This window comes from Aethalodelphis obliquidens, unplaced genomic scaffold, assembly GCF_003676395.1.
Source record: "Aethalodelphis obliquidens isolate GAN/ISIS:26980383/991018 unplaced genomic scaffold, ASM367639v1 scaffold20, whole genome shotgun sequence".
NCBI lineage: Eukaryota > Metazoa > Chordata > Mammalia > Artiodactyla > Delphinidae > Aethalodelphis > Aethalodelphis obliquidens.
The window spans coordinates 14,828,686-14,848,033 of record NW_020837964.1 but is presented as its reverse complement, the minus strand read 5'-3'; the positions used below and the strand labels follow the sequence as shown (position 1 = coordinate 14,848,033).

The following is a 19,348-nucleotide window of genomic DNA, read 5'->3' as shown; positions in this document are numbered from 1 at the left end:
AGCGCTTCAGCCACCCAGTCGGAGGGTCACTCAGATTCTGCTACTTTGGGGGCCGCAGAATCCTTTGTGACAGACCCTCTTCTACCTACCTGGAGTATAATTCTTCTCCCCCTGAGCTAAAGGAACCCAGAACAAACCCCAGCCGCCACCTTACTAAAGGGAAGGAGGAGCTCCCTAGAACCACCATGTGGCCACGTACACTTGCCTTTGAGCCTCCTCTGCACAGCCCATATGAGGAGGAAGCTTCCTGCCATAGGCAGGGCCCAGCGAGCTAGCCCTGGGGTCCCCAGAATGAGCCCCCTATCTCAGCCTGAGACCCTCAACTGCTGATATTTCTAAGATGTCTAAAGTATCCTGCTCCTCTCAAGTAGGCATTAAAGGGTAGACACACATAGCTGAGAGCAAGGCAGGGGACCCCTGTCCAGTTCAACAACCTTACTGTTCTTTCACACCAGTCTCAGGAATCCACTTCCGGGTCATTGCCAAGAAACGCTTTTGTACCTCTAGAAAAAGAATCAGTTATCATCTGAGGAAGAGATGGTGAAGAGCAGAGTATTAATTCGGAATATTAAAGCTGGAAGGAAGGTAGATCTGAATGGAAAGGGTCCATAGTTAAAAAGAAAGCATTGGAGACAGAGTGCAAACAGATTCTTGGGCAAAAGTCCAGAAGCCAAAGCAGATTCGGGTACAGCTGCTGGGGGCGGGGAGCCTCCCCACTTATTTTGTGGCATCTGTGTATGCCACATGTGCCTCACTAGACGTCGCCTCAGCAGACCGTTGAGGCTGCTTAACAACAGAAAAGACTAGTGATTCTAGCGTAAGCATCATCTTTTACGTGAAAACCGATAAGCAACATTTTACACTATTTTCCATGAATACACAACACATAACGGAAGAAACTTCAGCCATTCTGAGCGACAGAGCAGCCAACCCGCCCTTGGGAAAGGACAGAGGGTGCGCGGCTGCTCACCTTCCTCCCACTTCCTGGCCACCATGGCCGCCTTGCCCCAGCCCTGCCAGGTGCTGGTGCCCCAGGCCATTCTCCTTCCCTGTCAGCTGAGTCCCACCCCATCAACCCCTCCTCTAAGAGGCACTGCCTGGAGAACAGAAGGGCGAGCTAAGGTTCTAGAAGGATCCATCCAAGGAAAGTCAGCGTTCTGCCTGTTCTCTAATGTGTGATTTAGGGCAGTCAGGGGAAAAGAAGAGTCAAATACAATAACATTTTACAAACAATAAATTTATTTCCAAATCCTGAATTATAACCAAATTATAATTCCCCTTAGGTCTATTGTGCTGTTTTACACAAGAATTTTAAAAAACATAGTCAAAGCCGTGTCATTCATACACCAAGTGTCCCGGGGACAGTTTATTTGAATACGGTGGGTCCGGCCACCTCTTGTGGTCCTGGCAGCTGCTCTGCGGCCCCACGCCTGCACCGAGAAACTCCCACCTCCTCCACGGCAGAGCCTGGCCGCAACAGGTGCCCCCAGGGCCATGATGTACACAAATGAAAGCACACAGATGAAACGGTTTTGTCGGCAGGCCTGGGCGCTCCAGCCACGGGGCTCATGACTCAACACCTGGCCCCCCTCCTCTTCAGGGACAGCATCAGCTCAGAGCCCAAAGCGGGCTGGTGTGCGGCGAGGGGTCATGGGTTCCCCTTGCTCTTTCCGACCTGGGGTGTAGATCTTTGTAGACCTGGAGACACAGAAGAGGGGTTAGGAATCGCACTGCTGCTCACTCCGGCCAGGACGCACAGGAGGACGAGGAGCCTGAGGTCTTGCTGCTTCTGTGTGTGAGCAGGCTTTGGGGCTGCAGGGTCTCCGCCCCTAGCACACTTCCACTCCCCTCGCCTTCCCTATGTGTGATCGGGAGCAGAATGAGATAGCACCTCTTTCTTCTATCCACTGAGGCAGGTTATGAGATTTTTTAACAATTCCATTCATATCCCCTAGGTGAGCTCTGAAGGGAGTCTTCCCTCCACCTCACCAGGCCGCCACTCCAGCTGTGGCTGGGCTTTGTCCCCAGTTCCTGGAAGTATCTCTAGACCCTTGGAATTTCCCAAGGGACTGGAGTGTCTCTGTTATTCACGGTGGACCACATCTGATAGTTTATGCAAATGAGATGACTCAGGATGGTGGCTGCCCTGCCAGAAAAACCAACCTGTGAACAGAGGGCTGTGCTTTGAGCCTCGTGCTATCAGCCCAGACTCTGGGGAGGGAAAAGAGGTTGGAGACTAAGTCAACACATGGGTCCTGCCCAATAAAACTCTGGGCACCAAAGCTCCGGTGAGCTTCCCTGGTGACAATACTCTGTGTAATGTGCCAGGAGGGTAACATGACCCCAAGGACAATGGAAGACTTCACATCTAAGACCCTCTCAGACCTCACTTTATACATCTCTCCCTTTGGCTGGTTCTGTGTCCTTTTGCTATAATAAAACTGTAATATGTATAGTACTTTCCTGAGTTCTGCGAGGTATTCTAGCAAATTATCAAACCTGAGGGAGTCCATGGGGATCCCCCAATTTGTAACAAGTTGGTGAGAAATGAGGGTGACCCTGGGTACCCCCCAACTTGCAGGTGGTGACTGAGGTGAGAGCAGTCTTGCAGCGACTATGCCCTTCACCTGTGCAGTCTAACTCCAGGCACCAGGGCAGACGCAGGTGCCCAAGGCTCTCCTGGCCTTGCCTCTCCACTGTGATGTCCAAGCCCTAGCCTGCTGGTAAAGCTGTGAGACCTACTCTGCCGCTCCAGCCCACCTTGGGCCCCATCACAACATAACAAACAACGACCAGGAGTTGCAGCTGTATCACCACTCCTTGAAAGTATGTCCAAAACCCCTCCCGTCTCCACGTGACCACAGTCAACTCGTCACCAATTCACCTCTGCACATTTAACTTCTCTTAAATCGCGACCCTGCCTCAGGGCCTGGTCAGTCCAGCTGGTGGGCTCCATCAGGACAAGAGTCCCGAGACCACAGCTCACCTGACACTACCCAGGGGACTGCGCTTTTCCTGCTCCTGCCGCCGGGCCCGCAGCTGCTCCTCGGCCAGTGCCATCTCCTCCTCCATGGCAGAGGCTTCCTCTTTGGCCCGTCGGCGGTTCTCCTAGAGAAGGGAGAGGTACTGGGGTCACTGGGGATTGGCGGGTGAGGAGGGCCAGCCTGCACCCATCTCCCTGCTGCAAGCCAGGTGCTGGGTAGACCTTGCCAGCTCCCAAAGGCAGGGACACACAGCTCCCTGCCCCAGCACTGAGGCCTGCTTTGCTCACTGATCCAAGACAGACATTGGATGATTGAGTCCTCACCCTGTCATGCCTCAGCCCTCCACTCAATTTGCTAAGTGCTTACATGCTCTAACCAAGTTCATAACCATGCCAGGAAGTACAGGAAATAGAGAAGACATGACATCTGGCTGGAGAGGACGGACACAGGAAGATGTGTGCGGGCCCGGTGTGGGGAGGACTATGCTGAGAAGGGGGGAAGCTAAAGTCCACAACATTCTGCAGCCCTACCTCCAGCTGGTAGCCACCAGTGGACACCAAGACTGTCAGGAGACCGAGAAGTAGGTAGAGAATTTATAATGGAAGGTCTGGTGGGACCACTGAGCAATCTTAGTGTCTTCAAAAGTGGCACCACCAGACCTTATGTGCCTCCTGACTGGATCTAAAAGGAGGTTCACAGCACCACATGCATTTATGCATCCTTACCTGAAACAGCTGAATCTGAATCTAACCAAGGCTTTAGATTAATGACTAGCTTACAGAAAGCACACGGGATAGAGGCAGAAGTTAAATACGTTGAGGAAGCAATCAGCTCAAAACAGAACGTGGAACATTCTACAAGATGACCAACCTGTTTTCTCCAATAAGTCAATGCCATAAAAAATGAGTGGGGGCAGAGCTTGTTCCAGAATAAAAGACTTAATATATGTAATGACAAATTTCAATGCCTGGATCCAAATTCAAGCAAATCAATTATAAAAAATTATCTTTGGAATAAAAAAGGAAACATGAATAAGAAGTGGAGACTTTAGCAACGTTAAGGATTAATTCTGTTGAGTAAGATTTGCATGGAGGTTATGTTTTAATTTTTGAAAGTCCTTTTAGAGGCACATATTCAAGTGTTTATGGGTGAAAAAATATAATGTCTGAGGTATGCTTTAAAATATTCCAGGAAAAACCAATATGTATGGAGCGGGGTGGGAATAAGAGAAACAAGGTTGGGCAGAATGTTGATAATTATGGAAGCTAAGTGAGGAACTCGTGGCTCATTATACTGTTTCTGTCCACTTTTATGAGTATTTGGACTTTTCAATAATAAGTTGTTTTTTTTTAAGGCTCAGCAGACCAAGCAAATGGAGTGCGTGGGGGGAGATCAGACAGACTAACCTGCCTGGATCACAACTTTTATGTTTGACAGGGAAGTGAAGGGAAGCCAGATGACGATGTGTCTTTAATACCAGGCTGAGAGGAAAGCGGATCCCAGAGACAAACAGATCCTCCATAGAAAAGCACAGGATCCTTACCTGCCGAGACTTTCCTGCCTGTTTCACGCTGTAGAACATGGGGCCCAGCTCTGCCAGCCACTCTCCGTCCACAGCAGTCACACACTGCATGTACTCCTGCAGGCAGAAGGGCCACAAAGCGGTGGTCACAGAAGGACCAATGCTTTGAGCTGTCCCTCCCAGAGCAGTTCCACAATTAGGAGCTGTATGGGAAGGGCCTACCCCTAGCCCTGTGAGGCTGAAAAAGGCAAGGGAAAGCCGCAGACACTGGGATTCTAATCCCTTCTCCCATCCAAATTCCTCCATGCTTGAGAAAAAGGCCCCTATTGTCCAACAGAAAAGGCCCAGCCCCTCAGAAAACCCTTCTAACAACACCAAAAGGGCTTGCTTGTCCGCGGCAGCAAGTAGGAAACAATCCTGCTGGCACAGCCGAGGCCACTGGAATCTAGAGGTTAACTGTGTATCCATATAAACTTCCCCAAACCCCCAGCTGAAAACCAACCTCAATTTCCCTGCAAGCAACGCATGTGGCCTTAAGCCTCCCAAGCTCAAAACCCATCCCAGAAGGCGGCAAAGGGTTATTACAAAGGCCTGGCCCAGCCAAGTGGGCCTACAGTCATACAGGCTGCCTTGGAAAAGACTCACCTTGGTGGTCATGACCAACTCGTGATACACAATGTAGTCTGGGGTGTAGCCCATTCCAAAGAGGGAGCTGGTGGGGTGCAGGTGGCAGGGCATGCCCGTCCGGATATTCACATACTCCCCGATTCCCTACGGAAGAGATGCAACAGGTGGCTACATTGCAAAACACTGCACATCTGGGCCGCTACCCAGTCCAATACTGTCTTGACACAGGCTTTTGGGGGAAGCCCAGATCTGCAGGACTGTACAGTGAGACAGGAGACCTCTGCCCTCGAAAGAAGTATCAGGCCCAGAGGGGCCATAGCTCCACTAGGCTCACCTTGAGCTTGGCTGCCTGGTGGAAATAGGCAGCACAGATACACTTTCTGACAATGTCCCAGTCGGTGCCACACGAGGCCAGGCTCATCCGCTGCTGCACCATGATGTCCTTGAGCTGAGCCCGCACCTCCCGGACCTAGAGCAGGACACAGGTAGACAAGGATGGAGCCCTCCTTCCCTGCATCCCAACCCTCCTCCCAATGTGCTGCTTGTCTCGGCCACTGCCCCCACCTTCCGCATGGCCTTGGCATGGATGAAATGATCGTTACACCAGATGGTAGAGTAATTGTTGTTCTTCCACTGCAGGTAGACATTCAGGTAGGTCAGATGGTCACTCTCAGGGACTGCGAACTTCTCCCGGATTTGATCGCTCTCCTCCTCTCGGCCCTAGGAAGGAAAAAGGGAAGTCCAGGTCCAATGAGAAGAGCTATCTCACACTATCATCTACCCTCACCACAACTAAAAACACATCAACATAGTGCCCTGACAATATAGGAAAAATAAATTAGTTTACAACAAAATATTTATTCTAAAATGTGAGGGCTCAGGCACAGCCATCCTAGAAAAAACTGCAAAACATTCCCTGAGAACCATGGATCTTGCCCACCCCTTCCCCTACCCCAACCTGCTTAACATAAAACAGCAAAACCACTCTTTGGAAACTGATTCCTGCCCCTCCCTCCACTCTGTCTTAACAACACAGAGAGAAACTACTCCCCTCTCTCAACCTTCCCTGAGCCCATAACCTCCCGAGATCCCTGGGAGGAGAGGAGCCGGACAGCATCTCCCACCTTGGGCCTGTAGAAGATGGCTGGGACCGAGAGCATGGAGACGATGAGCAGGATCTCGGAGCTGCAGCCCATGTCACAGGACACGATGAGCATCTTGGACAGGGCCGGGTCCAGCGGGAACTCCACCATCAGCCGCCCGGTCGAGGTCAGACCGCCTGGGAGAGAGGAGCAAATCCGCACGGTCAGTGGACACAGTGCCATAAGAGGGAGAACCCAGGCGCCAGAGCCCACGGGGCCCTGCCCGGCTCCCAGGGCCACAGCACCTGTGTTGTCCAGGGCCCCGAGGATCCAGAGCTGATACATGGAGTTGAGCATGTTGTCCTCCGGGGGCGGGTCCATGAAGTGGAACTGCAGCAGGTCCTGCACCCCCAGGGACTTGAGCAGCAGCACCACGTTGGCCAGGTTGGTCCGCTGGATCTCGGGCACCGTGGTGGTCAAGAGCTCATTCTTGTAGGCGCTCTGGGTGTAGAGCCTGTGGGGGAGAAGACGCAGTCCTGACGCACTTCCCACCATGCTGCCCGGCTGAGCCCCTCAAATATGCCCAGCTGTCTACACAGGGACCAACACTGGGCTTGTGCACCCAGAAGAGGCAGTGCAGATGAGAGCCACGGGTAAGGAGGAGAAGTCCTCATTTCTTTCCCCCACCTCCCCCTTCCCCTTACAATCACGAATCTCCACCTACTCAAAGCTCAGTCCTGCCAATTCACCATTCTGCTGGAGTCTCCTATGTACTTGTTTCATTTCTGGAACCAGTGAGCCTGGGACTAGAATTATGGCTGGGGTTTTTTTTCTTTATATTTTTCTAGATTTTCTGAATTTCTATAGTTAATACATTATTTTTACATATCGGAACAAAAAAGAGAGAGAGAGTAATTGGAGGAGGAAAAAAAGAACCAGTGCTGTAATTTGTTCACATTTATCTTCTGGGAGGAGGCACACTGTAATCACTGGTCATCCGCTGCAGATACCTTCAACACAGGTCTTCCTAAAACCCAAGGCTGCTCAGACTTCAGGGCTGCCTGGGAAGGCAGCTTCTTCCACTCAGCAGCATGTGATGAGAGGACCAACAAGTGGCTGCCCCACCATTGGTTCCCAGCCTCAGGGATCACCTCTCTGCAGGATCACAGTCCAAGCCTTCCCACCCCAGCTGGGGCTCCACCCCAGAAAGCAGGCTAGCACAGGGCTCCTACCTGAAACACTGACCTGGGCCCGTCCTGCCGGCTCGCCCCGACCTCTGGTTGGCATTGGCCTGGCTGATGGGGTAGATCTGCAGAGCATCCATGCCAATCCTGGGGTTGAAGACCTAGGAGGGGACAGTAAAGACCTGACTAAGGACAGAGTGAGGGGAAAAAGGGAGGCAGGCTTGAGACAAAGACAAACCCTGGTTGCTACACATCACAGAATGAAGTGTCTTAGCGATGTAAGCAGCCATCTTTCGGAACCAGGAACCTCAAGAAATTTCCAGCTCCGCGATCTCTATCGAGCTATGTAAACTGTGTGTCTACCTCGAGTTATCACAAGGATGGAATGAATCAAGCACATGGCAAAACCAGCACTCAATAACCACCACCACCACTTCCATGAGCAATCGTCGTTTGAGGGCCAAGGACCCAGGGCCTGCCTTCCCACCCCCTTGGCTGAGTTAGCTTTGGGTGAAGGCCCAGGGCCCCGGTGCCTGTCTCCTCTTACCTTTAATTTACAATAACCAGAATCGATAACAAACATGATGCCATCGACAGTCAGAGAGGTCTCAGCAATGTTGGTGGCAACAATACACTTCCGAACGCCATCCGGAGCCTGGAGCCGGACAGGACACTCATGGAGGGAAGGCTGTAGGCCTTCAGGTAGGAAAAACCCCACAAGGAGAAAAGTACACCCCACCCATGCCAGAAAAGTAACACCCTCCCTCTTGCCCTCCTTTGGGGGAGTCTGGGGGAATCCCAAGGTGGGGACCCATCTCACCTTCTGGAAGATTTTGGCCTGGAGGTCAGAAGGCAGCTGGGAATAGATGGGCAGCACAGCCAAGGCGGGCGCGTTCTCCAGTTCTTCCAGATGCTCCACAATCTGGTCTGAGGTCACCTGAGGGCACAGAGAGGAGCTGTGAGACACAGATCCCCCAGTTCTCACAGGAAGGACACACCCGTTCATCCCAGTCATGACCGAGGCACGCACCTCGATGTCCTCTTGGCCAGGCATGAAGATAAGGATGTCCCCGGGGGCCCCCGACAGATGCACCTGCAGAGACTGCTTCACTGCGGCCTCCACATAATCCTCCTGGGGGGTCTGCAAACCAGTGAGGGACACCGTGAGAGGGAATGCAGGCCAAGCCCCCACTGGGAACTGGTGACCCAGTTCTGGTCAGGGGCTAGAGCCGATGAACTCTCAGGGCTGCCGCACCTGCAGACAGGCCTGATGGCCCTCCCTGAGCCCTGCACGTCCACTCCAAAGAAACAACCAAGCGAAACCTCCCCAGAGTGCAGCCCTTCGCCTCCAAGCCCTATAGCCGCAGGCTCCCAGGGTCCCCACAAAACCTCTCCCGACTCAGTGTGCCACTCCACATCCCCCAACCAGCTCCTCATCAAGGGTCAGGGCAGTTCCAAAACAGGGCCTCAGTACCTTGCTGAAGAGGATGTCAACAGGGAAGGTACGACCAGGGATGTGGAAGATGGGGACATTCCCAAAAAAGGAAGCAAATTTCTCTGCATCCATGGTGGCCGATGTGACGATGAGCTTCAGGTCTGAGCGCCGAGCCACCACCTAAAAGAAGAAGTCAGTCAGAGGCTTCCCCACAGTTTTGGGACCCTTGGCTTCTGCCCTCCAGTCTCATCAGCATCACTACCAAATGAAACAGAAGTCAAAGCTGACGGATGGCTCATTAGATTCCTAACAATCCTGAACTGAATCCGTGGAGCCACAGCCAGGAGAACCACGGGTCACTCAGCTGAGCAAGAACAGAGTAAACCACCACCAGCTCTGAACCCCGCAGCCAAGGGCCTCAGGGGCAACTCGGCCTGTCAAAGACCCCCTCAGCTTCCCCAGGCTAGACCCCAGCCTGCCTGGAGTGCCTCGTCACTAACTCCTGGCAGGGCGGTGGTCCAAGCCCCACAGGCACAGAGGCTGGACCCGCAGCCCTCACCTCCCGGAGCAGCCCAAAGAGCACGTCGGTGTTGAGGGAGCGCTCGTGGGCCTCATCCATGATGATGGCGCTGTAGTGATCCAGGTCCGCTTCCCGGAGGGACTCTCGCAGCAGGATTCCATCAGTCATGTACTTGATCAAGGTGCTTTCTGAAGTGCAGTCTTCGAAACGGATGGCATAACCCACCTGGAGGCCAGAGAGACCGCTCAGAAGCTCTGGGCGCCCAGTCGCCCTTGCACACCCCGAGCTGGGTCCAGGCCTCAGCAGATCAGCCCAAATGACAGAAGCTACCGGGCAAGAACGACACAGCTCAGCGCTTGCGCCCACTCACCTCCTCACCAAGGTTGCCCCCCATCTCTTCACTGACTCTCTTCGCCACTGACATGGCAGCCACACGGCGGGGCTGGGTGCACCCGATCATCCCATAGTCCGTGTAACCGTCTTCATGCAGGTACTGGGTCAGCTGAGTGGTCTTACCACTCCCTGTCTCCCCAACCACGATCACGATGCTATTATCTCTGCAAGGAAGAGAAGATAAAGGGTGAATCGGCCCGAGTGGAAGGCCACCTCCTACTCCCACCTGTAGCTATCCAAGGAGCATGCCTGTGCAGGGAGGAGGATTTCCCTGGGAAAACGGTCTTATACTGAAACACCCTCTAAAAAGTGTGGAAGACAATATGGTTTAAACAAATGAACTAAAACAAAACGATGCCATCTTGCTTACTTCAAGCAGGGTAGCCCAGGGCACCCAAGTGAGGGGAAAAAATCCTTTCCCTTCTCCATCAGCTGTCATACCCAAAAGAAAAAGAGCTGCAGAGTACACACAGGAGAAAATGGGACACCTGATTCAACAGTGGAATCCCGACCCGGGGTGGACACAGTTACCTGATAATCGTGAGCAGTTCCTGCTGCACAGCAAAGATGGGCAGGTACTGCCTCTGCTCCAGAATAGACTTCTTCTTTGCGAATTCACTGCTGGCTTCGCTCTTTTTCTTCATGTGGTCTGCAAACTTCTGCTCTGTCCTGAGAACACACAGCAGCCTAAGCGCCCTGCACGGCTTCCCACATCTTCTCTCCTGACTGGGTTACTGCCCTGCTTCCTACACCCAGAAGTGAGCACTGCTTCAAATATGCAGGAAATCTTTGAGACGCCACAGCTGCCAGGTGCTGCTCATCTCCTCTGTCCTAAGGGACCAGACTGCTGTCTGAGAATCCATCGTCCAAAACCTGCTCAATGCCCCCAGGACACACAGCTGCAGAGGGCTCAGAGGAGCTACAGATCAGCGAGTGGCAAATCCTCTGCCCTGAAAGACTTCAGCCAGAAGAGAAGCTGAAATCCACAGGTCATCACCTTATATGGAACAACCCTGGGCAATGTCAGCACCACACTTAACAGGCTGAAAAGAGGAGTTGTGGTTACAGTCATGACCAAGGTCAGACTCCCTCCCACCTCTTGGTGGGACAGCAGAGTCCATAAGGCTTTATTTTTAAAGAACTGTGAGAACAATCCCACTTGACATTTACCTACAGCTTCCACTGAAAGCGCTCAAGTATCCGACACACGTACATCCCCAGGCTGCAGAGCGAAAAAGGTACCAGTCCTACCTTACCTACATTAGTCTACAGTCTCCACCCATCCCTTCCCCAAGAGACTTTTCCTCCATCAGATTTGAGCCCACGCTCTGTCAAACTTCCTGTTTCTAACATCCCAGTCATTCCTGGTCAGCTAACAATTAACACCTATGGGATTAAATTAATTAGAAACTAACAAGGGCTGATCAATAGCACCAACTTCTCACTTCTCACAGAGTTATAGAGAATTATTAACTCAGATGACAATTTTGTAGGATTTCAGAGTGTTCAATGAGATTCAGAAGGGACATTTGAGTTCAGCCACCTACACAATGAGGAAAGCCCAATAAGCAGTTATCCAACATCTGCTTAAATACCTCTATGAATGGGGAAGTCACTACCTGAGAAGACAATCCTTTCTATTCTCAAACCTCTATTAAAAATAGTTCTTCCTTAGATTGAACTAAAATCTAAGGGTGCAAAGCACACTTTCTCACACTGAGCATCTGAAAGGCACTCTGGCAGAGTGGCTAAGAGTGTGGGCTCTGAAACTAGACTGTCTGGGTGTGATCCGCACTCCACCATTTCTAGCTGGGTAACCTCAAACAAGTTACTTAACCTCCCTGGACCTCATCCTCCTCGCATGAAAAATGGGAAAGATTACACCTGTCCCATGGGACTGTCATGAGTATCCAATGACTGAATATCTGTGAGTTCTGTGGTGCTGCCTGGCACAGAAGAAGCTCCTGCAGTATCAGGGGCGACAGTAGGAATGTTATCTCAGAAAAGTCGAAAAGACCAGGAGGAAGGGACCAGAGACTCAAAATGACATCATTTTCCTATTGGTGAGTGACGAATCCTATCAGACCCCTTGAGGCCCCATCTTCAGAGACACCTGCTGCTGGCGAGACTCCTACCTGTAGTCCACTTTACCGTCCTCTGTCAGAGCTTTATCCGGCTCTTCCTCTTTTTTGACACCCATTATATCTCCCAGTTTGGTTCCAGCCAATTCCCAGTGTTTGTGTTGAGCCTGAAAAAGACACAAAAAGTCAATCTGCTCCATCCCGTGACACAACTGTGGTCCACGGAAAATCAGTCCCATCTGACAACAGGCTTCATCTAGCAGGCAGTAAGTTCCCACAAGGTAGCAGTGGCACCGAGCCGTGCCTCCCAATCTTATGTCTGAAGCTCCTGAGAAACCAGGCCCCGGACTATCTTAACTGAGGCCCTGGAGGAGGAATGCAATACCCTCCCACAAGGGCTGTTTCTTGCTCAATGAGTTTCCTCTAACTGCCAATAGGAACCCTACCTGTGAGGTGGAACATGATCTTTAAAAAGAAGAAAAAAGAAAAAAAAACAAAAAAATAGGCAGATACTCTCTGGCCCTAGAAGACGAGAAACCAACCTTTTTGCGTTCCTTTTGCTCCCTGTGCTTCCGCACCGTTTGACTGCCTTTTCTAGCGATAATGGCCAGGTCAGAAGTGGCGTCCTTGACTGGAATCACAGGCTCTGGCTGCAGGAGGTTGAGGAAAAAGAGAAATTCTGCACTGACCATTAAACTCAACACAAAGGTCCACTTCGTACTGGCCCTGGTAAACGAAGGGTTGCTACCCTACCCCTATCGTGATGGGGCATTTTTCCTCTCCTTTCCTTTCTCTTTCTTTCTTTCCCCATTTCAGGCTTCTCTGAGCGTTCTTCTCTCTGACAACAGAGGACCCTCACCTGCTTGGTGAAGACGATGCGCCCGTCCAGAAAGGGAGGCACCAGGTTATGCACCATCAGATGGACCTTGGCTGCACTGTCCTCTTCAAAGTCGTCGTCCACCTCCAGCCGATGCACCACCCCGCTGGTGAGCATGCGGTTGGTCTCCCAGCGTTCGTTATCCTGTGAGGACACAACGGGAGGCCACGTTAAGACTGCAACTGCAAGGCCATCCTGAAAGGTCCCAGGTGAGGCCACGCAGAGGGTCCTGACAGAAGGGCCACAGGGGCTGCAGAGATGTCACGGGCCTCTCTACCCTGCAGCTCCTTAGACAGAAGAATCGCTGATCCCAAACCACCTGCAGTACTCTTCCCAGAAGCAACCCGTTGTATCTAAGGCAGAACCTCTATATGGATACACAAACGGTGACTGTCCCTGGCCCCGCTGAGAGACACAAAGGACACACCACAGAGCCGGGGCCTGACCTCCCAGTTCCCATCAACAGCACCCCTCCAGGAACTACTGCAGAAGATGGAAGTCATGATTTGGGTTGGGTTTTTCTTAAGTTACTGATAAGTTCCCTGCCCACCCCTCTGCCTCCAGAGGAATCGCTAAGTCTATGACTTCAGCAGCGGGGAGACAAGCTGTGCCGTTGGCAGGTGCATGTGACCTGCCGCTTCTCCAGCTGAATCTGCTCCACCTGCCGTGGGCAGCCTCACCTCATTGATCTGCCTCCGCTGAGCCGAAATGCGCTTCTGCTTCTGTTTGTGCAGATGCTGCTCCCGCCTCCTCACGTAGTCCTCAGAGGAGTAGGCCAGGGGGTTGTGGAACTCATCGTATCCCTCATCCATCATGTACCAATCCCGGTCAGCTTGCTGAGGCACAAGAGACAAAGCAATAAGAACAAGGCGCAGATCGAGTTTCTGTGCAAGACGTGGCCAGAAGGGGAGGACGTGTTTGGTAAGAAGTCACTGGTGCAGCATAGCAATCCTCGTGAGAGACACAAGAGAGGCTGTATGTAAGACGAGCCACCTAGAGGAGAAGCAGTTTACAGCACAGTCCACCATGACGGCGCTTCTTACGTTTACCACACGGTGGCACCAGCACACAGCCGGAAAAGTTAAGTCTGACCTGCATTTGGTGAGAAGTTTGACCACAGAGCCTTTGCCTGGAAAGAGATTCCATGGCTTCGAGACTGAACGTGGCTCAACGTCCGGTTCCACTACAGTGTAACCCATGACCCTTGTGCTCAGACACCCCCGGTCACCTACTCACTGACAGATGGCCACCACCCCTCATTCAGTCCCTCAAAGATGTAGTTTTTACCCTCTGGTCATCCTCCCATTGCTGCCGCTCCTCTTCTGTGTCGAATGAAATTCCTTCTTCGCCATCCTCACGTCTCCCTGTGGGAGAACACGTAGCAGGTCGGTCTGCACGGTCCCAGCTCATCCCCAGTGGCCTCACACAGACCTGCCGAGCAGCACAGCCCCAGCCCGGCTTTGCCCAGCCCCACCAGGAAAAGCGACCCTGCTTCCTGCTTCCCACTTCCACCCTGCCTTACCTCGGCCCCTGGACAGACGTGGGGTGGACCCCAGATGTCTTCTGTCATCGGCCCACTCATTGTATTTGTAGGATGGGGTTGGCAGAGGTGTGTCGTCCGAGTACCTGCTCCTCACAGACCTGGGAAACAGTATAACCAGCCTCACTAAATAGTCACTAAGCTGAGATGTGTTCCCCAGCCACCATCTGCCCTCCCAGCCCCAATCACGCCCACCCAGAGAACCTGGACTGCACCATCCAGAACGTCACCTGTCCCTATCTCGACTGGACAGCCGATGACTCCGCTCAGAATCCCGATAGGAAGGTGTTGGGGAGGGCGATTCCCACTGTGAGCGCTTGGAGGAGCCATAGCCACTGTCCTCCTCATCCCAGGTAGACCTTGAAGGGGTGGCTGCATCTGGGCCACAAAAGACACATCCACAGGGAACGCCTAAGACACGGCTACAGAGCCATTAGGTGAAAGTCAATTCACCAAATTTCCTTTGCTATTTATAAACTTTGCACCTATTTGCAACGGATAAGATGGTTTTGACAGCTTTTAAAGAGATCTGAATTTTAATGTCCCAGTTTTCATCTGTGCTCATAACAACATTTTAAGGAATATCCAATTTATCTCTGCAATCACATCCCTCTTGAATGTACATATTTCTTTGTATTAAAACTTTCTTCTGCCCCTACTCCACCCACCCCCAGCTCCCTATTCTTTCCTACCATTTGGAAAACTGGCCACTCAGCAAACTGGCAAATCATGTTAAGGGAGCATATCTGTGTCCACAGAGAAGTCCACAGCCTTCCCAACTGAATCAACTGACTCAGAACCAAGTATTCCCAGAAATTCATGGTGAAATCAGGAATTCCAACCCAGTTCCACTGAGGATGAGAGTCACTCACCCTGCCCCTCATACACTTGGCTCTCACAAACCACCACAAGCAACAGCTCAGACTACCTTTAGGCCGGTGTCGGGGGCTCTCAGGTTCGTTTCTTCTGCCGCTGCGCTCTGACCCTCCATCTCGCTCCGACCTGCTGCTGTGCCTGTTTCTATCCCGCTCATCTGTGAGGAGTCACCGGCAGAGCTTAGAAAACAGGTGTCCCATCCTAACTTCCACCCATCTTCACCCTAGAGAAAGGACAGGCCTCCCCACTCACTCACAGGTGCAACCTCACTGCTCTAATGCGATCCATGGGCTCCTGAAACTCACATATCCCCATTCTTTCAAGGGCAAAAATTAGTTACTGGCTAGAAAGTTTCAAACTCACAGTAAGTTATTTTCCTGCAAGAATTCAAAAAAGAGTAGTTACAAGTCTATAATGAATAGTTATTTAATAGTTACAAGCCTACAAGCTACAGAAATCAAACAACACTGAGGAAAGCCAGTATCGGATTTTACGTCTAGCTTTGATCCACAGCACCGTCCTTTTTCTCTCACCAACACTAGTGTCAACTGATTTCTCAAACATATTACCCATTTTCACCTTTATCACCAATTTTCCGGATAAAATGAGGACCACACACTCAAGCAAAGCAGCTATGTTGCAAGTAACAGCTCTTTTCTTAAACTGCCTGCTAATCCCAATACCAACAGGGTCAAAACCAACCAGGCTGACATGAAAATGGAGTTCCCTAATTAACGGGTGTTATGAAAACTCCCACAACAGGAAAAGGCCGACATGTTAATTCAGGTGCTTATCAGGCACTAGGAACTCTGCTGGGCAGTTTACCTCTGTCTCTCTTGCGGTCACAGTCTCGATCCCTCGACCTCTCCTTCTTCCGATCCTTTTCTTCTTTGGACGAGGCGTAGACACCATGTTCCCGCCACTCCCGCTCTCTCTGCCGACTGCGTTCCCAAAACTCTTCACTCACACCACCAGGATGGGATGGAGTCTCTACCCGAGCAGATCGATAATGTCTGAAACAGGGAGGGCAGCTGGTAAAGGGCTTATCCATGGAAGAAAAACCTGCCCCAAACCTTTGGCCAGGCCAAATATGTGATCTGGCCTTTTCCACTTTATCTCCCTGGTACGGCAGGTTTGCATATGGCAACAACCGTAAGTGCTTCTAACCTCCATCATCTACTCTTTAGGTGCCTTTGAATCTTCCCCCAGATCTGAAGAAAATACCAATTCTTATCTAGCCTCAATGTTATAGAATCACAGTAAAATCATAAAGTCCTAAATGTCCAACAAGAAAACTGAGAGATAAACATGAGATGCTATTTTCTGGCCTCCGTTTTCATTCCCTTTGGGGCAGTCCACCCGAAGGCTCTTACCTGTCTTTCCGGCTACTGTGGCCAGCCTGGTCACTGCCCTCCTCCTCAGCATCCTTCTGGTCATCCTTGCTCTCTTCCCAGTCCTTATAGGAAGAGATTCTGGACTTCTTCTTGTCCTCCCCATCATCCTTCTCCTCTCTCTCCCTCCTTTTCAGGGAAGCCAACAAGTCTAGTCCCAGCAATGAAGGGCGGGGAGCAGGGGCCTTGAAGACATGCTGCTCACTAGATGCACTTTTGGTCTTGAAAATAAGACCGCCAACCTGGGAGTCCACATCAGTGCCTTCCAATCGATGGATCGAGGCATCCTCGCTGGTGTCCTCCATGACAGGCTCTGGGATTTCTCTGGAAGGAAAACAAACCATTTGATATCAGACATAAGAAGGGAAAAGGCTTGGCTCTGCTACATCCCAGAATAACCGTAGGTATATGGATCTCTGGGGGGTTGACCTCCCCCTCAAGATCAGAACTCCTTTAGTTACCTCTTACCAAGACCTGTCCATCGAGTCATCGACAATCTCAAAAGATCTTCCTACTTCCACCCCAACTCACGTCAGAAACAGATACACACACACACACACACACACACACACACACACACTCACACACACCAGGATCCAAGAGGGTATCATCCAGGCAAGAACAGACCTCACTAAGGGACACTTACTAGAGCATTATGGCATCTATAAAGGGAGTTTAGGGAAAACACCACTAGATTTTAAATCAGAAACCTCAATTAGAACCCAGGCTCTTGACATTTTCTACCTGCATGATTGTAAGCAAATAACTTAATCTTTGGGTAGGCATAATTTCTACACCTGCAAAATGGAAGTACTTTTTGCTCTATCTAATCCATGGAGTTATTGTGAGAATCAAATATGAAAGTGTATGTGAAAGCACTCTGTAACCATAAAAAGTTACATAAATGTCATCGTTACATTATTTCACTTGCTGTGCTCCAAGGTATTGATTTGGGTCCCTCACCATTTTTTTACACAAGTTCTTCGTCCTCTCCCTTCCTTTAAACTACAGATATAGCAGAGTTGTTGACGTATAAGACTACCATCCATGTGATCCATACTTTAATGAATTGTGTTTTGTAGAAAACACTTCTCTCACAGCAGTCGAAATCTATTTAGCAACATTCAAGTTCACCAAAAAAAAAAAAATTAATGAGAATCACGAGGCTAGTAAATGGTATTTCTGAAAAGTAGGTAACTGTAGGATTTTCTGGCATTCAACTTAAAACAAATTCCTCTTTACCTCCCACTATACACAATCTACTTATTCTGAGTGCTTGAATAATTTCCCTCATTCCAACAAGCCAGTAAAGCAAAGAACTGTCAAGGGATAGGGTACCACCAGAATCCAGAATGTTTCACCCAGCTCTAATTAACATACACAGCTCTACAGAAGAATATTGTTAAACAGACTGAACATATAGTATGAACAACAGTTGCATTTTTTAAAATGCCATCAGGCAGAAGAGAAAAGGGAAAGCTACCTATTGGTGACATCTGTATTCATGTGAGGAAATCTAAACAGGAAGGTAGGATTTGCATGTTCTGCTCAGTAGTCTGAACTAGAAAATATACTTCTAGAATGTCATTTTATGCAGGAGAGAGAACCTTGTCTGTCTTGTTGACTGCTTTGCCCAGTGCCTAGCAAAATAAACGTCTGAGGAATAAATGAATGAATGAGTTTAAACTGATTAAAGGAAACAGGGAGCCAGAAATTTCTAGGGACAACAAAGAAAGATGCCAGCAGCACAGGAAAAGGAGTCTGACAAACAGGTCAACTAACAGCTGAGAAAAGTAAATAAGAAGCTAAGTGTTGGCTTGTGAAGAATAATTAGTGGCAAAGAAGCCACAAGAGGTACAAGAAAAATAATGAAGAAAAAACTGGATACATTCATTCAACAATTACTGAGTGCTTTCTGTGAGCCGATCGCTGTTCTGGGCATTAGAGATAAAGAAGAGAACAAATCAGACAAAACTCCCGACCTTTTTGGAGCTGACATTCTAGTAAAAGATATCACCTGGTAGAGATACCACTGTGACAGAGAAGAGGAAGACAAAAGGAGCCCTGCTGGGCTCGGTGTCCGTCTGGGAGTGGACTAATAGGAAGTGAGCAGGGTGACCCCCCGGGCAGCATCCCTGGACTTCTGCGAGGCCAGGCCAGGAAGCTGGATCTGACCTGAGCAAGGAGAAAGGCCGGTCTTGCAGGACCTAGGCAGCATCCCTAAGGTGAGTAACGCAAGTTGGGTGACAGGGACAAGACTTTCCAAACCTGGGCCCGAACCTGAGCGAGGGGCCGATATCCGCCGCTTGGAGCCGCCACGATTGGCGAAGAAAAGGTCGGAAATGAAGAATGGACACTCACCTCACCAAGCCCGACTCTCGGGACCTTCTGTCCCGGATTCTGGGGCGCTGGCGCAGCCACTCCTCGCTCAGACCGCCTCAGAGAGCCAATATCCGCACCTTGAAAGCCGCCATTATTGTCCCATAAGACTTTGCGCGGCCCCCTCTATCCGTCCAAAGATACCATCGAGAGCAGCCCGAAAAACGCCCGTTCCTAGTGCGGGACAGAACGCTTACAAGGCTAGACTGTCTTTCTCTGCGGCTCTGATCAGAGGCACTTCCGAGTCTCCTGAAGACCAATCACGCTTAGTCTAAGAGGCGACGCCCCGCCTCTAGGTGGAATGTGGGAAGGAGAAGTTAAAGAGATCGGTCATATTTATAGGGGCGGAAGTGACCCTAGGGCTTCCGGTCAGGGCCAGGGAAGGTGGGCGGGGACTAGAATAACCTCTTCCGCTTATTTGAGCTGGGCCTAATGCGAGTTCATCACTGCGCCTGTG

General features: G+C 50.7%; 1 protein-coding gene across 4 annotated transcripts; it reads right to left on the bottom strand.

Moving 5' to 3' along the window:
• Positions 1 to 1,216: 1,216 nt before the first annotated feature.
• Positions 1,217 to 19,203, bottom strand: DHX38 (DEAH-box helicase 38). 4 transcript variants are annotated; one of them, XM_027119385.1, is made up of 27 exons: positions 18,874 to 19,203; positions 16,495 to 16,836; positions 15,947 to 16,134; positions 15,174 to 15,278; positions 14,476 to 14,623; positions 14,228 to 14,346; positions 13,993 to 14,069; positions 13,386 to 13,541; positions 12,688 to 12,849; positions 12,371 to 12,478; positions 11,883 to 11,995; positions 10,279 to 10,416; positions 9,725 to 9,911; positions 9,394 to 9,579; positions 8,874 to 9,014; positions 8,430 to 8,540; positions 8,220 to 8,336; positions 7,947 to 8,054; positions 7,448 to 7,560; positions 6,521 to 6,729; positions 6,258 to 6,412; positions 5,698 to 5,853; positions 5,468 to 5,602; positions 5,152 to 5,277; positions 4,528 to 4,623; positions 2,987 to 3,108; positions 1,217 to 1,698 (listed from the first exon to the last, which is right to left on the bottom strand). In XM_027119385.1, exons 2-27 carry the CDS (start codon positions 16,815 to 16,817, stop codon positions 1,614 to 1,616), a joined length of 3,684 nt encoding a protein of 1,227 aa, XP_026975186.1. In that variant the 5' UTR covers positions 16,818 to 16,836; positions 18,874 to 19,203; the 3' UTR covers positions 1,217 to 1,613. The 4 variants fall into 4 exon arrangements, with proteins under 4 accessions (XP_026975186.1, XP_026975187.1, XP_026975189.1 ...); XM_027119386.1 differs by lacking the exon at positions 15,174 to 15,278 and having other exon boundaries at positions 18,874 to 19,141; XM_027119388.1 differs by lacking the exon at positions 2,987 to 3,108 and having other exon boundaries at positions 18,874 to 19,139.
• Positions 19,204 to 19,348: the final 145 nt, after the last annotated feature.

What these genes read in the sequence shown, in the direction of transcription:
- DHX38 (XM_027119385.1), bottom strand. Translation starts at nt 16,817, where the DNA reads ATGGAGGACACCAGCGAGGATGCCTCGATCCATCGATTGGAAGGCACT. An exon ending in ACCAGGCAGCCAAGCTCAAG is followed by an intron (nt 5,278 to 5,467) that starts GTGAGCCTAGTG and finishes TCTCTTCCGTAG; the next exon opens with GGAATCGGGGAGTATGTGAA. An exon ending in AGTTGGTCATGACCACCAAG is followed by an intron (nt 4,624 to 5,151) that starts GTGAGTCTTTTC and finishes TTCTGCCTGCAG; the next exon opens with GAGTACATGCAGTGTGTGAC.